Here is a 21,556-nt window from a genome sequence, read left to right on the forward strand (position 1 = left end):
GGGGTAGAATTCTAGCAGGCGCTCCTTTGCATATTAGGCCACACACCCTTGATGTAGCCAATCCTCCAGGAGCTTACAAAAAAGAGCCTTGTAAGCTCTTGGAGGATTGGCTACATCAGGGGTGTGGCCTAATATGCAAAGAAACTCCTGCTAGAATTCCACCCCTGCCCTTCTGCTTGCAGAGAAGATGCTCTGCCTCTGAGCCGCATCCCCAGGTGCTGACATACCACACATTGTCCATGTAACCATTACATTACAGCTGAGTAAATGATTGTCCTGACCTGGATGGCCCAGGCTAGCCTGATCTTTGTCAAATCTTGGAAGCTAAGCAGGGTTGGCTGGTTAGTTCTGGAACGGGAGACAACAAAGGAAGTTCAGGGTTGCTGTGTAGAGGCAGGCAGCAGCAAACCACCACTGTTAGTCTCTGAGGGGTCACTACAACTTGATGGAAACTTTTCACCATCACAATAATTGTGTCTGGGTTAAACCGTATGAAAGGTGCACAAAACCAGGCATAGAACTTCAGTGTGTGAGACAGAACCCAGGGCTAGCTGTTAAACTTTCCCATCCCTTACTCGGAGGACAAACGTAATCCAGAAGAAACCACGCAACAAGATTTGCTTTTCCTTTCCTCAGTGAAATCCAATACACCACTGTATTTATTATTAACTCGGGAATTAAACGTGATAAGCAGAAACCCGCAGCACTGGGATAGCTTCCCCACACGCAAAACTTATTCCTTCTGTCTCTTGAGCATCTCCTTCACTTGCTCAATCTGGGTGGACACGCTGTTCTTGGCCGTGCCCCCGGGGGAGGTGTACTGCTCCACGCTGTGCTGGTGGTTGAAGACCTGGGAGATGTCGCTTCCCATCATGGGGCTGGAAGAAGGAACGGGACCAAGAGGAAAAAGAAAAAGAAATCAGGGAAAGGTGCACATAAAAAGGTAAAGGTAGTCCCCTGTGCAAGCGCCAGTCGTTTCCGACTCTGGGGTGACGTAGAGAACTAAAAAAAAAATCTAATTTTTTTTTTAAAAGCAGAAGAAAAATCAAAGCAAATGTTTTAAGTCTATCTGTTGGTCACATTTTGGCACCCCCAAGTAACAGAATGTGGGCCGTGATAAGTTGAAGCTCTTGTTTATAATAAGAAGGCGAGAACTTTGGATATCATGCGATGGGAGATATTAAGGGAGGTCACTATCCTGTAGGACCCCCCATCTGCCTTCTCCACACCCCCGTAAGACTCATGGCGATGTTCCTTTTTAAATATCATACTCAGCACTTTGGGGTAATTTCCTTGGCGATTAAAGGGATGCCAATTTTATACTGAACCCTCTCCTACGTCTGCAAAATAATATTTTTATTCCTGTCGTCTATTCTTTAATTGCATTGTTTTCTAATCTTTTGAAAACCGGTTTAGTTTGTATTTATACCGTTTCACTGCATCGTTTCAAAATGTTCATAATCCGCCTTGAGACTCAACAAGAAAGGCAGACTATAGACAGAAGCGCTACCCTTCGTTACATTGCTCAACAATGTCTCCTTAGCACTGAGTCTCTGTTCTTGGCCCTGGATCAGACTTGAACTTGCTTAGCAGCTGTACCATGTGCCATCCAACTGTGCCCCAAATCCTAGCGGCCTTCTTCAGAAGGCTGTTGTAAGGACAGTGGAGATGTCATAAGCAGCTACGCTTTGAGTAGTGTTGAAAACGTGAATCGTTATCATCTCCAAAGCCACAGGGGCTAGAAACTTGGTTTCTGTATTTTAAATTCAAGCAAGATTTCTCAGGGATGCTGTAAGAAGTTCAGGAAAATGAGACATATGAACATATAAAGCTGCATCAGACCCTCGGTCCATCAAAGTCAGTATTGTCTACTCAGACTGGCAGTGGCTCTCTCGGGTCTCAAGCTGAGGTTTTACACACCTATTTGCCTGGACCTTTTTTAGTTGGAGATGCCAGGGATGGAACCTGGGATCTTCTGCTTGCCAAGCAGATGCTCTACCAGTGAGCCACCATCCCTCCCCAAATGTAGAAGTGCAATACATACGTGATGCTCTTGAAGTCCTCAGTGGATAGATGGTTAAGGGTCACTCCTTTGCTCTCAGCTAAGTGGACTGCTTTGCCAACAGCCATGTGGGCTTGTCTAAATGGCATCTAAAATGAGAAGGATGCTGAATGAGAAGTGGTGGGAGGGGCCTAGGAAATCACTCTGCCTAACCCCTGCCCTCAGCCCATCAGAGGATCCTCAGTACAACTTTTAAGCTGGAAGAAACAATCAAATGTTTGAATTGATGCCTTGACCTGAATAGGTCAGGCAAGCCCGATCTCATCAGATCTCAGAAGCTAAACTGGGCCAACTTTGGCAAGTATTTGGATGGGAGATCTGCTTGGAATACCAGTACTGGGATGCAGGGGCAGGCTGTATCAAGCCGCTTATCTGAATGTCCTCCATGCCCCAGTAGAGGTCGCCAGAAGTTACTATGACTTCTAGACATCTACCCCAGTATGGTCCTGGATACAGCACTCTAAACTAAGGAAGGCCACCTGAGATCCTTTACCTGGAGATGCTGCCAGAGATCACATCTAGAAGCTTCCACATGCAAAGCAGGTGCTCTGCTACAGAGCCGCAATCCTTTCATCAGACATTGAAATGGAATTAGGAAAAGTCCGATGAAGTGTGCTCGCACGTGAAAGCTCACAACTTGAATAAAACTGTGTTGGTCCTAAAGGTGCCGCTGGACCCTTAACTTTGTTCTATTGCTTCAGACCAACATGGCTGCCCACCCAGCTCTATTAGAATCAGTACATTTATGGAAGCAGGCTTCAAGCAGCAAATAAACAGGAATGCAGAAGAAAGAGGCCATCTTAGGGTGTTCCACAAGCACTTCTAACTCCCTCCTCTCCTGCCCAGTTTTTCGATACTCACCCCTTTGCGGACCAGGTAGTTGGCAAGGTCCGTAGCAAGCATGTCAGGGCTGAGAGCCCTCTCCATAGCATCCTTGTTGATCTGGAAGAGGATTAAGTAAGTCTTGTGAGCATCAGTGGAGACAAGCAGAGGCCAAGGGATAAGGACAACAGCACAACCTGTTTGGGGTAGCCCTCCCCCTTTGTCCTGAGCCACGCACAAGTTAGAGTCTTATGTTTTCTAGCAGAGTGGATCAATTTAAAAGCCGAAAGGATTAACTGTTAGCTGAACTGCCAGCTCTGTGCTCCCCAAACAGCCCCTTCTAAACCTGAGGTAAACGATGCAGGATTCAGACAGATGTTGCCTTTCACATCTGTAGGCCTCAGCAGCCACTGAGACAACCCCTCTGAAATTCTCACCTGGAGAGTGGAGATCACGCCGGTGGTCACCTGGAGCACAGCATTCAGGGTGTCCATGACATCGATCACGGCTTCCTTATCTTCCTGCAGGATGAGAGATTAAAAATAATTATTGAGTTCTAACAGAAGCCTCTGGACGTACCTAATGCAGCCTTCAGCTCTCAACAGTAACCAGCCAGATGCTTTTGGTAAGCCCTCAGTCAGGGGGTCCTATGTTTGTACCCTGACAGACTTCCTCTGAACCAGGAGGTTCCATTTAGCCATCACAGTGGACAGCCACCAATAGATCTCTCCTTCATGCATTTTGCATATGCCAGGAGGGCTCCAGTGGCCAAGAGACTTGTCTAAAGATACTCAGCAAGTTGGAAAGGTTGGAATGCAAGCTCTAGTCTCTCTCTCTCACTCTCCATCCCCCCCATATTTTTATGCCAACAAATTGCTGTGGCAGGATTGTCCACCCGTACATCCTGAGTGCAGGTCATCTGATTCACCAGGTAAGAGGTTTCTACAGACACCTGCCATTGCCACTTGAAAAAGAAGATATTGGATTTATACCCAGCTCTTCACATCTCAGAGCAGCTTACAATCTCCTTTACCTTCCTCCCCCACAACAAACACCTGTGGGGCTGAGAGAGCTCTCCCAGAACCTGCCCTTTTAAGGACAGCTCTGTGAGAACTATGGCTGATCCAAGCCCACTCCAGCAGGTGCAAGTGGAGGATTGGGGAATCAAACCCGGTTCTCCCAGATAAGAGTCTGCACACTTAACCACTACACCAAACTGGCTCTCAAACTTGTTGGATCAAAGCCCCCCACCCCCCCAGCTCTTCCTTTCAATCAAACCACACCCCAAGCAACAGATTCAAAGCCTCATGAGCCCAGCACTATTATGGCTTTGTGGCATGGAGTTCCTGAGATCCATCATGCCCCTCTTGCGGCAAAGTTCCATAGATCTCCAGTGTCCTTTTTTCTGTGCCCATATCCACCTGGACAGCTCCCAGCTAGCGGAACGGGCCAGAAGGCAGCTATTTGGCCCAGGGTTTATAATTGGTCCTTGCTCAGGACTAGAAGACACCTCCTCACCCCCAGTATTTTTACCTGCAAGTCTTTGTTGTAAGCACTGGGAAGTCCTTTCAGAACCATGAACATCCCAGTAGTCTGCAAGGGAAGGAATGAAAGCAGGTGAGAAGCAAAATACCCAACACACCCACACAGAAGAATACACTCATGGGAACTGACTCTTCCAGGCTCACAGTCCCCTTGAATACCTTGGGGAACTCATGGCCGAAATTGTGAGGTTCTACTTGGTTCACGCCCACATGATGGTGGGAAATGATGTCAAGTCAAGAGCTGACTTAGAACAATCTCATAGGGTTTTTGAGGCAGGAGATGGTTGCCTGCCTCTGTGCTATGACACTGGTATTCCCTGGAGGTCTCCCATCCAAGTATTAGTAAGCAACTAACTCTGCTTAACGACTGAGAGCTGATGAAATCGAGCTTGCCTGGGCTATCCAGGTCAGGGCACCCCTTCCCACTGCTACGACTTGCCCAAGACTCTTCTTGTGGCCTAGTCTTCATCTCCTGCTTGCTGTCTTCTCCCCCTTTCCCCAGTCAATTCAGAACCAGCCAGCTCTTGGTTCTCTCCCATTGCTCTGGAGCCTTTAGCCTGCTCCTAGAAACAAGGGAAAGGCTGTGGCCTCAGTGGCAAAGCCTCTGCTTCCCGCACAGGAGGTCCCAGGTTCAATCCCCAGCAGCTCCAAGAAAAAGGCCAGGGAAGAGATGATGTGAAAGACCTCTGCTTGACACCCTGCCAGTCTCAGTAGGCAACACTGACTTTGATGGACCGAGGGTCGGATTAAGTACAAGGTAGCTTCATGTGTGTTCATGTGAGATGCAGCAAACTCTTCTAGCCTCCTCCAAGTTTCTAGTCCTTAGCCTCACGCTTAACTTCTCACATTGCTATCCCCTCCACCCCGGCTGCTCACCTCCTCCCCACTTGCCTTTTGCCTCCACTGCCTTTTTGCCACATGGATCCCTCTCCACACCTGGATGATCCCGCCCCCCCTCCCCGCATTACCTTTTCTGCCCCTCTGGTGGCAACAGAGGCCTTACTCCCCTATCCCCAACTTATTCTTAGGTTTGCCAGCTGCCAGGTAGTGGGGATTACAACTGATCTCCAGACAACTGAGATCAGTTCAACTGGAAAAAATGGCCATTTGGGAAGGTGGGCTCTACAGCACTAGAGACACATGAAGTTGCTCCCCTCCCCAATCCCTGCTCTTCTCAGGCTCCACCTCCAAAATCTCCAGGTATTTCACAACCCAGAGCTGGCAACTCTATCGTTCCCCTCCCAGATTACATTTGCCTTGTCTAGACCATTAGCCCAAAGAAAAAGAGAAGAGAAGAAGAGGAGATTGGATTTATATCCCACCCTTCACTACACAAAGGAGTCTCAGAGAGGCTTACAATCTCCTTTCTCTTCCCTTCCACACAATGGGCACCCTGTGAGGTAGGTGGAGCAGAGAGAACAGACAAAAACTGCTCTTGAAACAGCTCTGCAAGAACTTGTGACTGAGTCAAGGTCACATCAGCAGGTACATGTGGAGGAGCGGGGAATCAAACCCGGATAAGAGCCCACACACTTAACCACTACACCAAACTGGCTCATCCATCAACATTATCAGCTTTGTATGTCACCTGGTGTTGGAAGCACCTGATGGGATGTCCCAGTGTCTCAGCCTCCAGAAGCAAGTGAACACAGAGTTGCAGGCAGACACTAAAACTTTCCCATTTACTGTCACTGACTCCCTTTGAAGTGAAGTTTAACACTCCTTAGCAACTTCCCTCCATTTCCTGCCCTCTCTCTCTCATGCGCACAAGACGGAGGTGCAGGATGCCTCTCTGCATCCGGATCCATCTCCTAGTTAGATAGCATAGGAACTCTCTACCTTGCACTATCAAGCAGGTATTTCTAAAATAGAGGACTAATTTTTATTTCAAACTGAAAGGTGGCTCTGTGTAACTTTGTGGTCTTGCAAGCACAATGGTAGATTTGGGACAAACACTGTTGCGCTAAAGCCAAGCGCACTCTGTTATCTAAAGAAGGCTCTGGATCATCAAAAACCAGTTCCCTTCCTACACCTGGTGCCACCATGCATCGTGCAAGCGCTCACCCTTCCAAACACGCGGCCAGCCTTGCTGCGGATCAGTTCGAGGCTGTCTGGGTTCTTCTTCTGGGGCATCAGGCTGCTTCCAGTACTTTTAAGATCAAAACAAAACCCATTAGGACTCCACCGTGCCCAAACCACCACTGCAGAGACATTTTGCCATACCAAGTGATTGCAAAGCCCACAATTTGGGCCCCAGAGGATCTTCCGCTGCGTTGCAAACGATTCTGGGATTCATCTCTTAGATCGCTTGGTGTTTTAATACCCTTCCTTTTTGGTTCATATTTCAGGAGACCCCAACCTTTTGAGCCTGTGGGTACCTTTGGAATTCTGACCCGGTGTGGTGGGTGCAGCTATGAAATGGCTGCCACAGGAAGTGAAGCCATCCACAAAATGGCAGCAGCTTGCCTTCAGTTATGCTGTGGTGGTAGCTACTGCCAAAGCAGTGTTTTTAAAAATCTGCCTGGCCATTCAGAAGCTTTGCCCCACCTTATCCTGCCCAGTTTCTAAAAACAGTTGGTGGGTACCAGAAAAGGTATCAGCAGGCACTATGGCAGCAATGGGCAGGGGTCATCATTTCGTAGCAGGAGTTCCTTTGCATATTAGACCGCACACCCCTGATGTAGCCAAGTGCTTACAAAAAAGAGCCCTGTAAGCTCTTGGAGGATTGGCTACATCAGGGGTGTGTGGCCTAATATGCAAAGGAGCTTCTGCTACAAAAAGACCCCTGGCTATGGCACCATACTGGGGTGTATTCATTTGCAGAACTAGCAGGTATGTGACATTTTCAGATCCATTCCTGCAACCGTGTAACAAGCCTCCCCTTCCTTAATCATGCTTCATCTTTGCAGATTCCCTGATGGAAGACCCCATTAACTTTTTGCTGTGTGTTCCAGAACAATGTTCTAACTTTCTAACTTCCAGGATACCCCCACTCCATGTGTATACTTGCCAAGGAACTCCCAAGCATTGCTGAGGATTTGGGACCATGTTTCATGGCAACACAGTGAACCCAGGAAGAACATAGAGAGTGTGCCCAATGCAACCCTGCAAAGGTGCACTGAATGTGAAGAATAGAAGTGGGTGGATTAACTGTCTCCCAGGGAAACTCGCCTGCAGATGCTGATGTTCTTTTCAAGGAACCCCAAATATGTTTCCAAGGAACTCCCCCCAATAGGCCCATCAAACAACAGAACCCCAAATATGTTTCCAAGGAAATTCCCAGAATGGGCACTTCAATCAATCGAGCCAGATCGTGACAGTAGAATTACCAGTAAGAATCCGAGAGGGTGATGAATCCAAATTCTTTTGTGGTATACATGATCAAATCTTCTGACAATCGGCTCAGATGGATCATGATCAGAGAAGCAGTAGACAGAAACTCCACTGGGAAGAGGAAGGGAAAAAATTAAGAGGAGAGTGTCCCCCCCCCTTTTTTTTGCACCCTCAATTTCCAAACAAATCAAGTTGTTCAAGGCATGATCAGAAGGGCTCAGCAAACACTTCTGCCCTCCACCTCCAAAGGGCTCAGCAAACACTTCTGCCCTCCACCTCCAAAGGGCTCAGCAGACACTTCTGCCCTCCACCTCCAAAGGGCTCAGCAGACACTTCTGCCCTCCATCTCCAATATCAGCCTTAAGGGAACTCTGGAACAATGTGCCTACCCACAAAGTCTCGGTCGCTAACTGCATCCATGCTGTTGATGCTGATTGAAGAAAAGTCCAGTTCTGAGGATAAAAACAGAGAGAGGGGAATACTTGAAGTAAACAATAGCATCTGAATGGGGAAAAACAGCCCTTCATTTGATTGGTTATCAGTTTCTTCCAGAAGGGTGCTAAAGTTGGCAGGGTGATCCAGGGCCATAGGACTGGCAAATACGGCCCAGGGTCTCAGGCAGAGAAAGATCTACCCCAGTCACCAGAGTTCTGCCAAGGTTACTGCTGGCTACTGTGTCTGGCAGTGGCTTCTAGGGTCTGACATAGAGGTCTTTCCCATCCCTTATTCCCTGGTGATGCCGGGGATTGAACCTGGGACCCTCTGCATGCAGAGCGAAGGTTTTTCCACTGAGCCACATCAGAGGCCCTCCCCTATTAAGGAGGCACAAATGAGAGTCTAAAGCTGGGTCCTGTTGCTGTTCTGGCAGCCTGCCCATTCCCTCCTAGACTGGGGTCTCTGAAGCCAAGAACTTACCTTTACGGAGAAACTCACGGTCAATGTTCAGGGGGTTACCTGCCAAAGCACCGCTGCAGTAAAGAGAAATGAATATGTTACGATTCCTTCCTGCTAAAAGAACAGTTGCATCTTCTAACTCTTTGATCTGTCATTTTGTCTAGTACTTTTTAGACTGTTCTCCTTCCAAGGAGCTCAGGGCAGCATACATGATTCTTCCCTGTTTTGCCCGCACCACAATCTTGTGAGGTAGGTTAGGCTGAGAGAGCGGTCAAAGGCCACCCAGCAAGTGTTCATGGTAGTGTGGGAATTTGAATCCAGGTCTCCCAGTTCCTAGTCTTATAATCTAACCTCTGTGCTACGCTGGCATAGAATGGGGTTTCTTTCTTTGGGTAGAAAATTTAATTTGGATTCCCTGACGTGTTCATCTTCACATGCACAGTCCTTCCTTCATACAACACTTCTCATACACCACACTGCAATAATGCTACCTTCTCCCGCACCTACCAACAGCCCCTTCACTAGTCTAATGTATTACCAGGTTTGGTCTTCCTGTTCTACACCTGAGCATTTGGAATATTCATGAGCATCCCATAACACCTCAGCTGCTGAGCCAATGGCTTACGGCTGCTCATTTCAATCAACTAAAGCCAGAATTCTAACTGTGAAAAGCTAAGCACCATTTATAGCACCGTTTTTAAGTTTATAACAATTATAAATTGTTTATATGTGTTTTGATTTTATAACAGAAGGTATTGTTATTGTTGCATTATGACTGTGAGCCGCCCAGAGTCTGCATGTGGAGTGGGCGACATATAAATTTAAAGTAAATAAATAAAAATAAGGACGTTTCCCAAGACGGTGGCTCAGTGGTAGAGCATCTGCTTGGTAAGCAGAAGGTCCCAGGTTCAATCCCTGGCATCTCCAAAAAAGGGTCCAGGCAAATAGGTGTGAAAAACCTCAGTTTGAGACCCTGGAGAGCCGCTGCCAGTCTGAGAAGACGATACTGACTTTGATGCACCTAGGGTCTGATTCAGTATACGGCAGCTTCATATGTCCATATGTCCAAGACTGCAGCCCAATTCTTGGATGCCACAAACAGTAGTTTTCTCCCAGCTGGTCATGCAATGCCTTCCCTATACCCGTCTTTACCTTCCCTATACCCGTCTTTACCTTCCCAAAGGCAGGACATTGATCCTTCTCTTCACCTCCATCAGGCGCTCAGAATCCCTGGTCAAAGCAACTGCATGACTGTCAAGAATCAAGAAAGGGAAAGATAGATATGAAAAATAACCTGAATGTCAAGAAAGAGCGAGAAGAGACCCAAGCCGTCCCAGATAGTAAGAAAAGGAATTCTGCATATGCCCAGAGACAGCCTTTCCTTGAAGATGGCAGGCTGCTGCAGGTGGATTTCCATTGCTGGGAAATGCAGAACAACTCGGAGCTTTGATGAACAAAAGGAGGGACTAGGGTAGAGGACTGGTTACCTGACTAAAAAATGGCTCCATCTGATTGGCTGAGCCCTCTGCATGTGAGTGTAGCCAGGAAAGATCACATCGATTTCACTGCAATGGAACAAAATGAGAATGCCAAAGGATTTACATTGGATCATAGTTGTTCATTATTTCTGTAGCACAGGGGTGGCCAAACTGTGGCTCGGGAGCCACACATCGCTCTTTCACATATATTGTATGACTTTCAAAGCCCCCACTGCCACGTTGGCAGGCTTGGAGAAGGCATTTGTCTCTTTAAATCACTTCTCCAAGCCAGCTGGCTGGCTTGGAGAATGCATTCAAATTTAAAGTTGCTTTCTTTCCACCTCTGTCTCCCTCCCCCCCATCTATTTGCCCGCCTTCCTTCCTGTGGCTCTCAAACAGCTGACGCTTATTCTACGTGGTTCTTATGTTAAGCAAGTTTAACTACCCCTGCCGTAGCATCATCAAGGTACAGGAGATGTGACAGTTTTGTAAGTGAACACAGATGAGTCCCTTCCCACAAGGCGCTTGCAAGCAGCCCAAGAGAAAGGTGAAAAAAGGCTTAGTGGATCTTTGTCTAAAAGCTATTAGTTCTCATAGTTAATTGTAGACTCCATGTACTGAAAGAAAAAATGTATACCAGGCAAACAAATGGAGAACGTGGCCTCTGTGCCCTGCTTAGCAGTTGTCTAATTAGAGCATCTGGCTAGTCATTGTGGGAAACAGGATGCTGAATTAGCAGGGTTTTTGGTCCAGCCTTGCAGGGCTGCTCTTATTATTAATCATGATTTATAAGTAATGGAACCTCCACATGCAATGGAAGTATATCTTTGAATAACAACAGCTGAGGGCAACAGTGAGAAAGTTACATTGCTGCCTTGTCCTGCTCGTAGCCTTCCCGGCGACATTTAATGGGCTACTGTGGGAAGCCGGATACAGGGGTGGAATTCTAGCAGGAGCTCCTTTGCATATTAGGCCACACACCCCTGATGCAGCCAATACGAAAAAAGAGCCTTGTAAGCTCTTGGAGGATTGGCTACATCAGGGAGGTGTGGTCTAAAGGAGCTCCTGCTAGAATTTCACCCCCACTGGACCTGAGAACTTTAAAGGGTTTAAGAGAATCAGGAGACTGAAAGCCAGTAGCAGGAACAACATGGTGCTCGGGACCAAAAAGAAGAGACTTACGCAGAGGCACGTTCCAGCAGGGTGCGGATGAGCTGATGCAGGTGGGTGGACAGCATGGAGATAGAGCTTTTCATCAGCATCCTCAAGTCAGTTACCACCTGCAAGGAAAACACAGAGAGGTACAGGATTTGCCTGTTTGCAGCTTCCAGTGGAAGCCTGCCCCAAGATATTCAGCTGCCAGAGACCTGATCTTTTTGGCAAAGGGATGTTTTAAAAAAGAGATGTTGCATTTTCCAGGGACAGCTCAATCAGATGGATACATCAACTATCCCCTCCCTGCAATATGGGACAACCTTCAAGAGGCACATACGTATATCAGTTCTTTGGCTGTGCCACTTGAAAAAAAAATTATTTTCCTGTTCTCCTCTACAAAGTGCCACTCATCCTGTTTGCAAGAGTTCAGGAACATCTTAACGGAGAAAAGGTATATGGCTTGGGATTCTGGAATGCCATCACTGAGAGGCAGGAAATTCTTTAAAAACAAACAAACCCATAAGCTTATTTAAAATACCTTTTGTCTCATCTGGCAAAAGAGGCATTGTTCCCTCCCCATCAAGGCCAGCCACAGACTAAGCTGTCTCTGATGCAACCATAAGCTCATGGTTCACTTCCCTGACCAGCAAGTCACTAACTTACTTTACAGGACTGTTGTGAGGACTATGAAAATGAGCTCACCACCCTTGAAGAGGGGACGGGATACACAAAATGAAACAAATATTGACAAACTGGCACCCACCACTTCCAGATTCAAAGCCTATGGTAGCCAACTAGAAAACTCCTTGATAACTTGGCCCTGACAGAAATTTTTATGGGGAGGGAGAGAGGAGGAGGGTCCCGGAAGGCATGTGCTCAAACACCACCATTTTCCAGCATGGATGTCCAGAGGCCTGTTGCAGATGTAAGGTTTTCAAACATCTGGCCTTCAAGAAACTCAACACTGTTCTGTCTGCTTGGAGAAACCTCTGCATATTGGAAGGGATGCCACTTTTAATGCACCCCAAACCTCAAACAGAATGCCCTGAAGAGGGATGGCAAGCTTCTCTATTTGGGCAGGGGTGCATGTGGGAATTTCCCAGTTAAGTGGGTCTGGGGTCAAGCCTATCTTTTTTGTCCCCACCAGAGAGATCAGCTTGATTCAGTCTTGCACTAGAATAGGTAAGAGTGCCGAGGCTCAGGCACAGTCAATTGCTAAGTTCCATGTACGTATCTTGTAGAATAAAGGGAGTTAGAAAGGGACACAGCACTGGGAGGTGGGTAATTTCTTAGGTCTCAGAACGAAGAAGAAAATCCCTCTGTTTTCTTACACATAAAATTTCAGGGAAGACTTTGCCTCCACACCACATCAGGATCAAAATTTCAGAGGGCTGCATAAAATTGCTTTGAGAGGGCAGGAGAAGGATACCCGACAGCCAGTCAATGCCTTTCAGAGGGTGCATATTACAGGCAAACAGACTATTTGGGGTGGAGGGCAGAGACTGCTTCAGTTCACTGAGGAACACCTAAGAATCATCAGATGTTTCAGGAACCCAGGATCACAGTTGGAGGACCCCTTTCTCAACATGTCCATTATACGCTGTCCAACCATTTCCAACTTTTGCAGCCTTACAAATCAATAACCTCCCAAACATTCTGGCATTGGTAAAGTCTTACAAACTGAAGGCCACGTCTGCTCACGATACCAGAGCCCAAAACGTCCATACTGATCTTCTGAACATTAATAACCATGTGCTCTTGTTATTTCTTTCATTTTGTAATCAGCCTAAGCAGGGCTTTTTTGTAGAAAAAGCCCAGCAGGAACTCATTTGCATATTAGGCCACAACCCCTGACATCATCGTTTCACATAGGGCTTTTTCTAGAAAACCCCCAGCAGGAACTCAGTTGCATATTAGGCCACACCCCCTGGCACCAAGCCAGCTGAAACTGTGTTCCTGTGCGTTCCTGCTAAAAAAAAAAAAAAGCCCTGAGCCTAAGAAAGAGTTCTGGGGAACTTGAAAGCTTGCACACTCTGACACATGTCATTGGGCTGGCCCTATTTTTTTTTTTACATAATAGTGTTTTTTGGCTTTCTAGTTAGTTCTACCGCTTAAAGGCTCAAGGCTTTGGTACCTGCCTGTAGGGAAGGAATAAGGGTGTGTGTGTGTGTACAAAAACACATACACAAGGTGCCACAGGGCATGGATCAGGTACCCCTTTGTTGCTGCGTGGCCAGGTGGCAGCCATTCAGGGTGAGAATAAACAGAGCTTGTTCTCTTGACCTTCAGAGACGCAGACAAACTCCTTAACCACCAGGCTTGCTTGTCTTTCAACTGTAGTTATAAACTAGAGGAGGAAAGAGGGCTCAAGGAATAAGCTGTGGGCAGCGACTGGAGAAAAGAAGGGGTTTGGGTTACATCTAGACCTCAAATAAATGTACACATTTTTAAAAGGTGGGGTGGGGGATGCCTCACCCAATCAATCCTAACAAAAAACAGCACAGGCTGAATAGCTCACCATACTTCACTAGCTAAGTATTTGGAAGAAAATGGGGAGGACGGAGGAAGAAGAGCTGAAAAGCGGTTTTTATTCAGAATGCATGTGGACTAGGATGGTGGATACTGCATTTGTTGAAGTACACAAGTTTATTCTTTGAGCAAAATGCCACTGCGCTCTCCAGAGGCTGCATGATTCCACTGCTTCTAGTTATGGCAAAAGACTTCCAAAGGGCCTTGAAGCAAGCTTGAACACCTAGAAATCCTCCTCTGTCTGAGATCTTGCCAGGTGCTACCCACCTTCACAGCCTTATGGACTAGAACCTTGCTTGATTTTAAAAGCAGAATTCCCAGGATGTCACCTCAAATTCTGACTACATTCGCTCGGGAAGTGCCAAGCAGGAAAGAGAAGGAAAGCAAGCAAAACAGAAGGAGAGCTAAACAACTAAAAAGCCATTCACGGTTTCCCTACTTGGTCGTTTCTGCTGCGTCCGGTGTGGAGTTTCCCAGCCACATCGCCAATTATCTCCTGAAACAGAAGAATATTCATCCAAGTTAGCTTAATAGTTGAGTTGCTTTCCTGCAGGTGGCAGCTGAAGATCTCCCGCTATTACAACTGATCTCTAGGCAACGGAGATCAGTTCACCTGGAGAAAAATGGCTGCTTTGGAAGGGGCACTCTATTACATTATACCCCACTAAAGTCCCTCCCCTCCCCAAGCCCTGCCTTCCTCAGACTCCACCCCCAAAATCTCCAGATATTTCCCAACCTGGTCTGGCAACCCTATTAATAGTTGCAAGGCAGCTAATCTTGGGGCCGGTCACATGGCTGCTTTAATTGCCAGGGACAGCCACAGAATCACCGTGTTGGAAAAGGGCCATACAGGCCATCTAGTCGACTGAAACAATGTCAGCCGGTCAGAGAGGATGGCTGCCTTTATACACCTTAGCAAGGACTATAATGCGGACTAGATCCTTAGTAAGCGTCTCTGGATGTTCCAGACTTGAGCACTTTTCAGCCAATAATTCAGCTGTTGTTTCATATATATTGATGTGTGAACACATCAGACTGCCTTGGCACGGTTTGAAGGTCCTTCACTTTTCACCTCTTTTAGAGTCCCTGTGCTCCCCTAGTCAGGAATCTATTCTGTCCTTCACTCCCAAACCATACTTTTGCTTCTCACTGCGGCTACCCGAAATCATTTGCAACCCACTCCTGACCTCTTCCTTTACCCCACAGCAACTAGAACATCTATGAACATTCCAGCCCAGATGCAGATGGCCTATTCTAGTCTGATCTCATCAGATCTTTCAAGCTCAGCGGGGTCAGTCTTAGTTGGTTCTTGGTTGGAAAACCACCAAGGAAGTCTAAGGGTGCTCTGCAGATAAACCAAACCTTGAGCCGGCGTTCAATGGTAGTGTGGATATCCTCATCAGTTTTGGAAATCATTAGGGAGCCCTTGGAATACTCCTCCGAAATCTACAAGAGAAACAAAGACACCAGCAGGTTAGCAATTAACGGCCCTCTCCACGTCTGGCCCAGTTAGAGAGCCATTCATGTGTTTTAACAGCAAGATCCCACTACTTGCACTTTTGATCTCCCTGGCGGAAACCCAGAAAAAAAAACCAACCATCCATCTGCTCAGCGAGGTAAGCATATTGCAAGCTGGGAAAATTCCCAGCACTTAGCATCTGACTGGTGGTTTCACTGTTCAAAGCACTTTGTATACATTAATCGCTGCAATCTTTAAAACAGCGTTGGAAGCAGGATTGTTCTATGCAGGACGGAAACTGAAGCTGGGAACAAGCAAGCTGACTGAGTTTGTGACGGAGGAGAAACTGGAACCAGTGGCCTCCCAGATCACAGCTTATGCTTTTCACAGCTCTCGCTGATTTCGTTTTTTTAAGCAAAACAAAAACTGAACCATGAATTTATAGCTTCTCTGTAAGACTTCAACACCTGCGTGTGTAACTGTAATTAAGCCAATTCACACAACTACGGCTTAGAGTTGTATATTATCTCTCTTCCATGTAGTAAAATAGCCATCGAGAGATCCTGCCATAATGCTCAGATTCCAGTTTCCCCTTAACAATTGTTTTATTCCATGCACATTGTTTAGGCTGACCAGAGAGGTTGCTCACATTGAATACAAGTCAGATTCTATGACCCCAAGCAATGCTGAACAATTATCCTTTATGTATGTGCAAACTCAATAACTTTTAAAAGAAATTACTGAGAGATCAATGGGTGGTCAATCAACTAAAGACTAAAATTTGCCATACCCCCTCCTTCCAATCAGACTGAAAAAAGACTTGGAGAACAGCAGATGAATCAAGCTTACAGTGCTGGCTTGAGATCCAAGCCAATCTATTTAAAGACAGTATCTTCCACAACACTGATGGGACTTGAACTTGTTTGTTTTTGAAGTCGCCCTAGCATTAGCATGTTCCCATGAGGGAGTCCTTTAACACATTCAGAACTGGATGAGAAAAATGTGAAAGATGGGGGGTTTTTTCTTTCTAACAAGAGGTGGACGTTGCTGGGCTTGTCCCATCTCAAAGCGCCCATCCCCACACAAGATTTTTTTGCAACCTATAACACTTTGAAAGCTAAATTGTCAAGTTCATTGAAGAAGAGGGTCACAACATCCACAGTACCTTCTCTAGGCCACTGATAATCTTGTCCAATTCAGCCCTGGATAGAATCCCAGCCTTCTCCAAAGTCTTGGCATAAGCTATACTTTCACGGATATCAACCTCCGCCAGGCGCTGATCAACCAGGATTGAGGCGTTCAGCTTCTCCATGATGGGGTCCAAATTTCCAACAAGCCTTCCGCCATACAGTTTATCGCCCTGTGTAACAGGAAAAATTCCATACAGTTGAACAAGGCAACCCAAATTCCTCAGCCTCCTTTTTTTGTGGCTGCCATTTTGGCATTGTACAAAAAAACCCAGGATGTTTCAAAATGGTGGCCCACTGAAGGAAATGGAGAATTGGATAATTGTCTGAGGGGTATATTTTTTCTTGTGAGTGCACTGGTGACAGAAGCATGTGTAGACAGCTGAAAAAATATAATTAATTTGGGACTCCCATACTGAAGTCTACACAGATCCATGTCCATGTCTTTGATGGAGCCCCAGCTTCTGTATCAGCACCCAAACTAAAAAAAAACCCTGGTATTTATTCTGAAGTATTTAGATATTTAAACCGTGCTTTGCCTACTTATGGGGACTCAAATTGGTTGACAACGTTATTCTCCCCTCCTTTTATCCTATCCTCACAGCAATCACCTTCTGAGGTAGCTTCAGCTGAGAGAGACCAACTGGACCAAGGTGACTCTGGGAGATTTCAGAGTAGAGTGGGAATCTGAACCCAGGTCTCTGGGATCCAAATATGACACTCTAACTCAAGGGCCCCCAAGTTTTTTGAACCTGCGGGCAACTTTAGAATGTTGACATCATGTGGCGAGCTCAGCCACAAAATGGCCGTCACAAAAGAGCTGCTGCTGCAGGAGGTGGAACCAGCCATAAAATGGCTGCCACAACTTACTTACCTTATGCAGCAAAAAATCCTTGTAGCTGCCGCCACCAAAGCAACATTTTTAAAATCTGCACTGCCTGTCAAATTGCCAATGGCCAATCAGAAGCCTTGCAGAACAAAAATGCCCACCTGGCCCTGCTCCCCTTCTAAAAACATTGATGAGCACCAGGAAAGGCATCAGTGGGCATCACTGGCACTCATGGGCACTGCGCTTGGACATGTCCTAACCATTATACCACACATACATCCCCGGACCTGCAACTCCCATCCTTTGAATTCTGTGGGCTTAGACTGAAGAAAGGCTGCACAGGATTGCAGCGCTAACTGCTTTGGTCCTATTGATGATCGATCTTCGGACCACCAAGCAAGAGACTCCGTGTTGTACTTTTGCTATCACATGACCGTGATATGGCAATCCCTTGGTTTTCTCAAAGCAAATATGAAGAGCACGTGACGGTCTGGCCTTTCCAGAGCAAGTCAAAGGTTGCTGGCCAGGGGATAGCTCTGGCTCAGCCCTGCAAGGTTCAGCAGCAGTTTTAAGGCTACCTCCCTCTCTGCCAAACAATGCTGAGAAGGCATTTTAATCTGAGAGGCAGCACCGGCTAAAGCCACTGCCTGTGGAAGTGGAAGAGGTTTCAGATACGAGGGGAATTCTAGCTCCATTTTCAGTCAGGTTAGGCAATGCTTAAAGAGAGACTGCCGTTTGACAGATGGGCTAAGCACCTAGCCCTACAATATATGTATATTTACCCTCTGCTTTCTGCTAATTTTATTTATTTCCCATTCTTCTTGATCTGACCAGATGGTATGCCTCTCCAAACCCCTGTACCAGCTTCTCATCTTCTTCTGCACCCAACAGAAACACTTTCATTTTCCTTGAAAGTTCCCTATCTTCTTGACCAACCTATTTTTTTACACTTATTTCCCTGACCTGCAACTTTTGCTTCTCCGTCACCCACAGCTACTCACACATCTCCCATTCTCTGCCTATTTGCCTTCACTGCCCCTCATGCCCAGAAGCCCTCACTTGCCCAACCTCAAAATTCCAGAAGTCCTTGATTATCTTCCTTTTCCACTGCAACTAAGCATCCTTAAATACATTTGCGCACTTTTCTCCCTGGTTACTCCAACTCTTCTGTTCTCTCCCCCTTTAGATTGTAAATTCTTTGGGGCAAAGACTTGAAGGGGGGGGGCTTTTTTCCTGCTCTAAGCATCATGGATACTGATGGTATTGTCCTGATTATAAAGATGACCAGGTTCAATGCACTCAAAGCCACTGAACTGATACAGTTCTTGTTACTAAATAAGCTGCACCAAATGTCAGGCAACAAAGGCAATCTGGGCTTTTTCTCCCACCTTTTTCACTTTAGGAAAAAATGTCACTTGCTGGATCAAACCAAAAATACATCGAGCCCAATACGCTGTCTCCAACAGTGGACAGCCCAATGCTAGTGGGAGCTCAGATGCACAGCAAGCTGCAAACGAGGCTTTACTATATTTCATTCCAGCATCCTTTCCTGTCTCCAATGAATAAGGGTTATAATCCCAACAGGTGAATATCCAGATAGCTGTGCTGTCCAAACTGGTCAGCAATCCACAGACTACACCACCTGACATAGATTAACCTGTGCAAGCCCCTTCCCTATACCTTTACTGGGAACCAACCCTCACACCCCAACCATACTGATCTCTCTCCAGTCCGCCCCTATGTCATTCATTTAATGGAAACCCCTTGGGGGCAAGCAGCCAATGCAACAAGAGAATTGCCCTGTTCGGCACCAAGCTCCCTTTAGGGGCCGCCTAAGTCTGAAACTAACCGTTAACAACACGACTGAACCGATCAACTGAAAATATTAATGGAAAAGAAGTGCCACTTTGAAGGTCTCAAGTCAAAACTGCTCCAGGGAGCCAAGAGGAGTGGGGGGGGGGGGGAGGATGAAGGCAGGGAAAGCTTTTCTCACCTCAGATGCCATGTCTGGAGTCTCTTGCCTTCTCTTTCCTTTAGAAAGAAACGTTTGTAAAATGCGTGTGAACCTGCAAAGGAGCCAAAGGAAACTAGTTTTCTTTTTGTGCCAGGCAGGCAGTCAGTCCCCCAATCCCCCGTCTCTCTAGATGCCCCCCAGAAGCGTCCCTACAGTTGTCTGCCCCGTCCTTCCACCTGCCCCTGCCAAAGGCTCTGGAGAGAACCCTGCCAGGACAGACCCACGGCGGGGGGCGGCCTCGGCTCACCTGCCGTGCGTCCAGAGCACCACCCAGCCGATGTGTGCGGCTCCAGCTGCCCGGGGGCTCCTTTTCATGCGCCGGGCTCCAGCAAGCCACGCCCCCGATGGGCGGGGCTTGCCCCCCAGCCCGGCCCGCCTCCCGGTCTTTCTGTCCCCTCCCCACCCAGACGGGGACCTCCAAATCTGCTTTCTCAATCATTTGAAGTGAATTTATTAAACTCACCCGGAGAGATCAAAGCGGCGGTGGAATCATTTGAGATTTTGGGTCCTCTTGTTAAGAATGTGGGCAAATTGTGTGTTAAGAAGCCAAAAAAGTTGTGTTACAAACTTGGGGGTACTCCAGTAGGAATAGTTTGTTTTGCTTTTTCTGTCTTTTCTTTGCAAGACTGAATAGGAACCAGCAGGGGGCGAATGTGATTTGAGGTTGAAATGTATTTGCGATCATAGTATCTCTGTTCTTTTTATTTAATATCGATGCCCTCTATTTATTTTTTTTTTAATGTGCCACTTTGGCTTTCTCTAATGGACCCAAAGCAGAATTTGAGAATGAAGAAATTCGTTTTATAGCTACATTAATGAAAATAGATTGGCAGGTTTGGCAATGATAACTTGAAGGCCCACAGGAGAGGTGTATAAAATTATTCTTGGAGTGAAAGCTGCGGAGAGACAGCGCTTTTTTCTCACTCTGCTCCTATAATACTAAATCTTCAGGGGTGGGGCACCTATTGTAGTTAATGGGTAGTTGATTAAGCACAGACTGTGGCAGAGCATCTGCTTGGCATGCAGAAGGTGGCAGGTTCAATCCCTGGCACCTCCAGTTAAAATGATCAAGTAGTAGATGATATGAAAGACTTCAGTCTGAGACCCTGGAGAGCCACTGCCAATCTGAGTAGACAATACTGACTGTGATGGACTAAACGTCTGATTCAGTAGAAGGCAGCTTCATGTGTTCATGTGGTCACATTGGTGATTCTAGCATCCCACCTACCTCTCTGACACATTTGCACTTTAACCGTTCATTTATTTACCAAGTTCCCAGTTACAGAACTTATTGATGCAGGATCGCTGATAAGATGGTTTTAAGAGGGGATGCTTTGTTAATACCTTACATTTTTCTCCAGTGGGAACCCATGGCAGCTTAGAACATTGTCTCCCTCCTCTCCATTTTACCCTCACAACAATCTTGTAAAGTAGGTTAGATTGAGGGACTAGCTCAAGGTGTCCTGTGAGCTTCCGTGGCAGAATAGGGATTCAGACCACTGACTTCCAGATCCAGTCCTACATTTAACCACTACAACACCCTGGATCGTCCCACACACACATGCAGTGTTCCCTCTAAGCTGAGTTAGTGTGAGCTAGCTCACAGATTTTTAGCCTCCAGCTCACACATTTTTGTCTTAACAAGGATGACCCCCAGAGCACACTGATTTATGCAGTAGCTCACAACTTTAATGGCAGTAGCTCACAACTTTAATACCAGTAGCTCATAAAGTAGAATTTTTGCTCACAAGACTCTGCAGCTTAGAGGGAACACTGCATACATGTCAGATAAATTAATAGGGTTTAAGTCCACCAATGGTTATTAAACAAGATGGGTAAATTAAACGTCCATGCTCAGAGGCAGTGCCACTCTGGCAGGAGAGAACATAAGAACATAGAAGCCATGTTGGATCTGGCCAATGGCCCATCCAGTTCAACACTCTGTGTCACAAAACCAGGTGCCGTCAGGTGCCCCCCTCCCAGCACCAAGAATACAGAGCACCACTGCCCCAGTCAGAGAGTTCCATCTCTACTCTGTGGCTAATAGCCATTGATGGACCTCTGCTCCGTATGTTTATCCAGCCCCCTCTTGAAGCTGTCTATGCTTGTAGCCGCCACCACCTCCTGTGGCAGTGAATTCCATGTGTTAATTTCTCTTTGAGTGAAGAGGTACTTCCTTTTATCTCTTCTAACCGGCTGTTCAGCAAGTTCATTGAGTGCCCACGAGTTCTTGTATTATGAGAAAGGGAG

At 46.7% G+C, this 21,556-nt stretch overlaps 1 protein-coding gene across 1 annotated transcript; it reads right to left on the bottom strand.

The window, feature by feature from the left end:
• Nucleotides 1-616: 616 nt before the first annotated feature.
• ASL (argininosuccinate lyase) lies at nt 617-19,586 on the bottom strand. Its single transcript, XM_060259201.1, has 17 exons — nt 19,554-19,586; nt 19,286-19,358; nt 16,442-16,636; nt 15,180-15,263; nt 14,257-14,313; nt 11,316-11,413; nt 10,143-10,220; nt 9,829-9,906; nt 8,677-8,729; nt 8,151-8,213; nt 7,758-7,872; nt 6,493-6,577; nt 4,418-4,477; nt 3,322-3,405; nt 2,924-3,004; nt 2,045-2,151; nt 617-878 (listed from the first exon to the last, which is right to left on the bottom strand). The coding sequence occupies exons 2-17, from the start codon at nt 19,295-19,297 to the stop codon at nt 734-736; spliced, it is 1,395 nt and encodes a 464-aa protein (XP_060115184.1). The 5' UTR covers nt 19,298-19,358; nt 19,554-19,586; the 3' UTR covers nt 617-733.
• Nucleotides 19,587-21,556: the final 1,970 nt, after the last annotated feature.

Source organism: Heteronotia binoei, chromosome 18, assembly GCF_032191835.1.
Source record: "Heteronotia binoei isolate CCM8104 ecotype False Entrance Well chromosome 18, APGP_CSIRO_Hbin_v1, whole genome shotgun sequence".
NCBI lineage: Eukaryota > Metazoa > Chordata > Lepidosauria > Squamata > Gekkonidae > Heteronotia > Heteronotia binoei.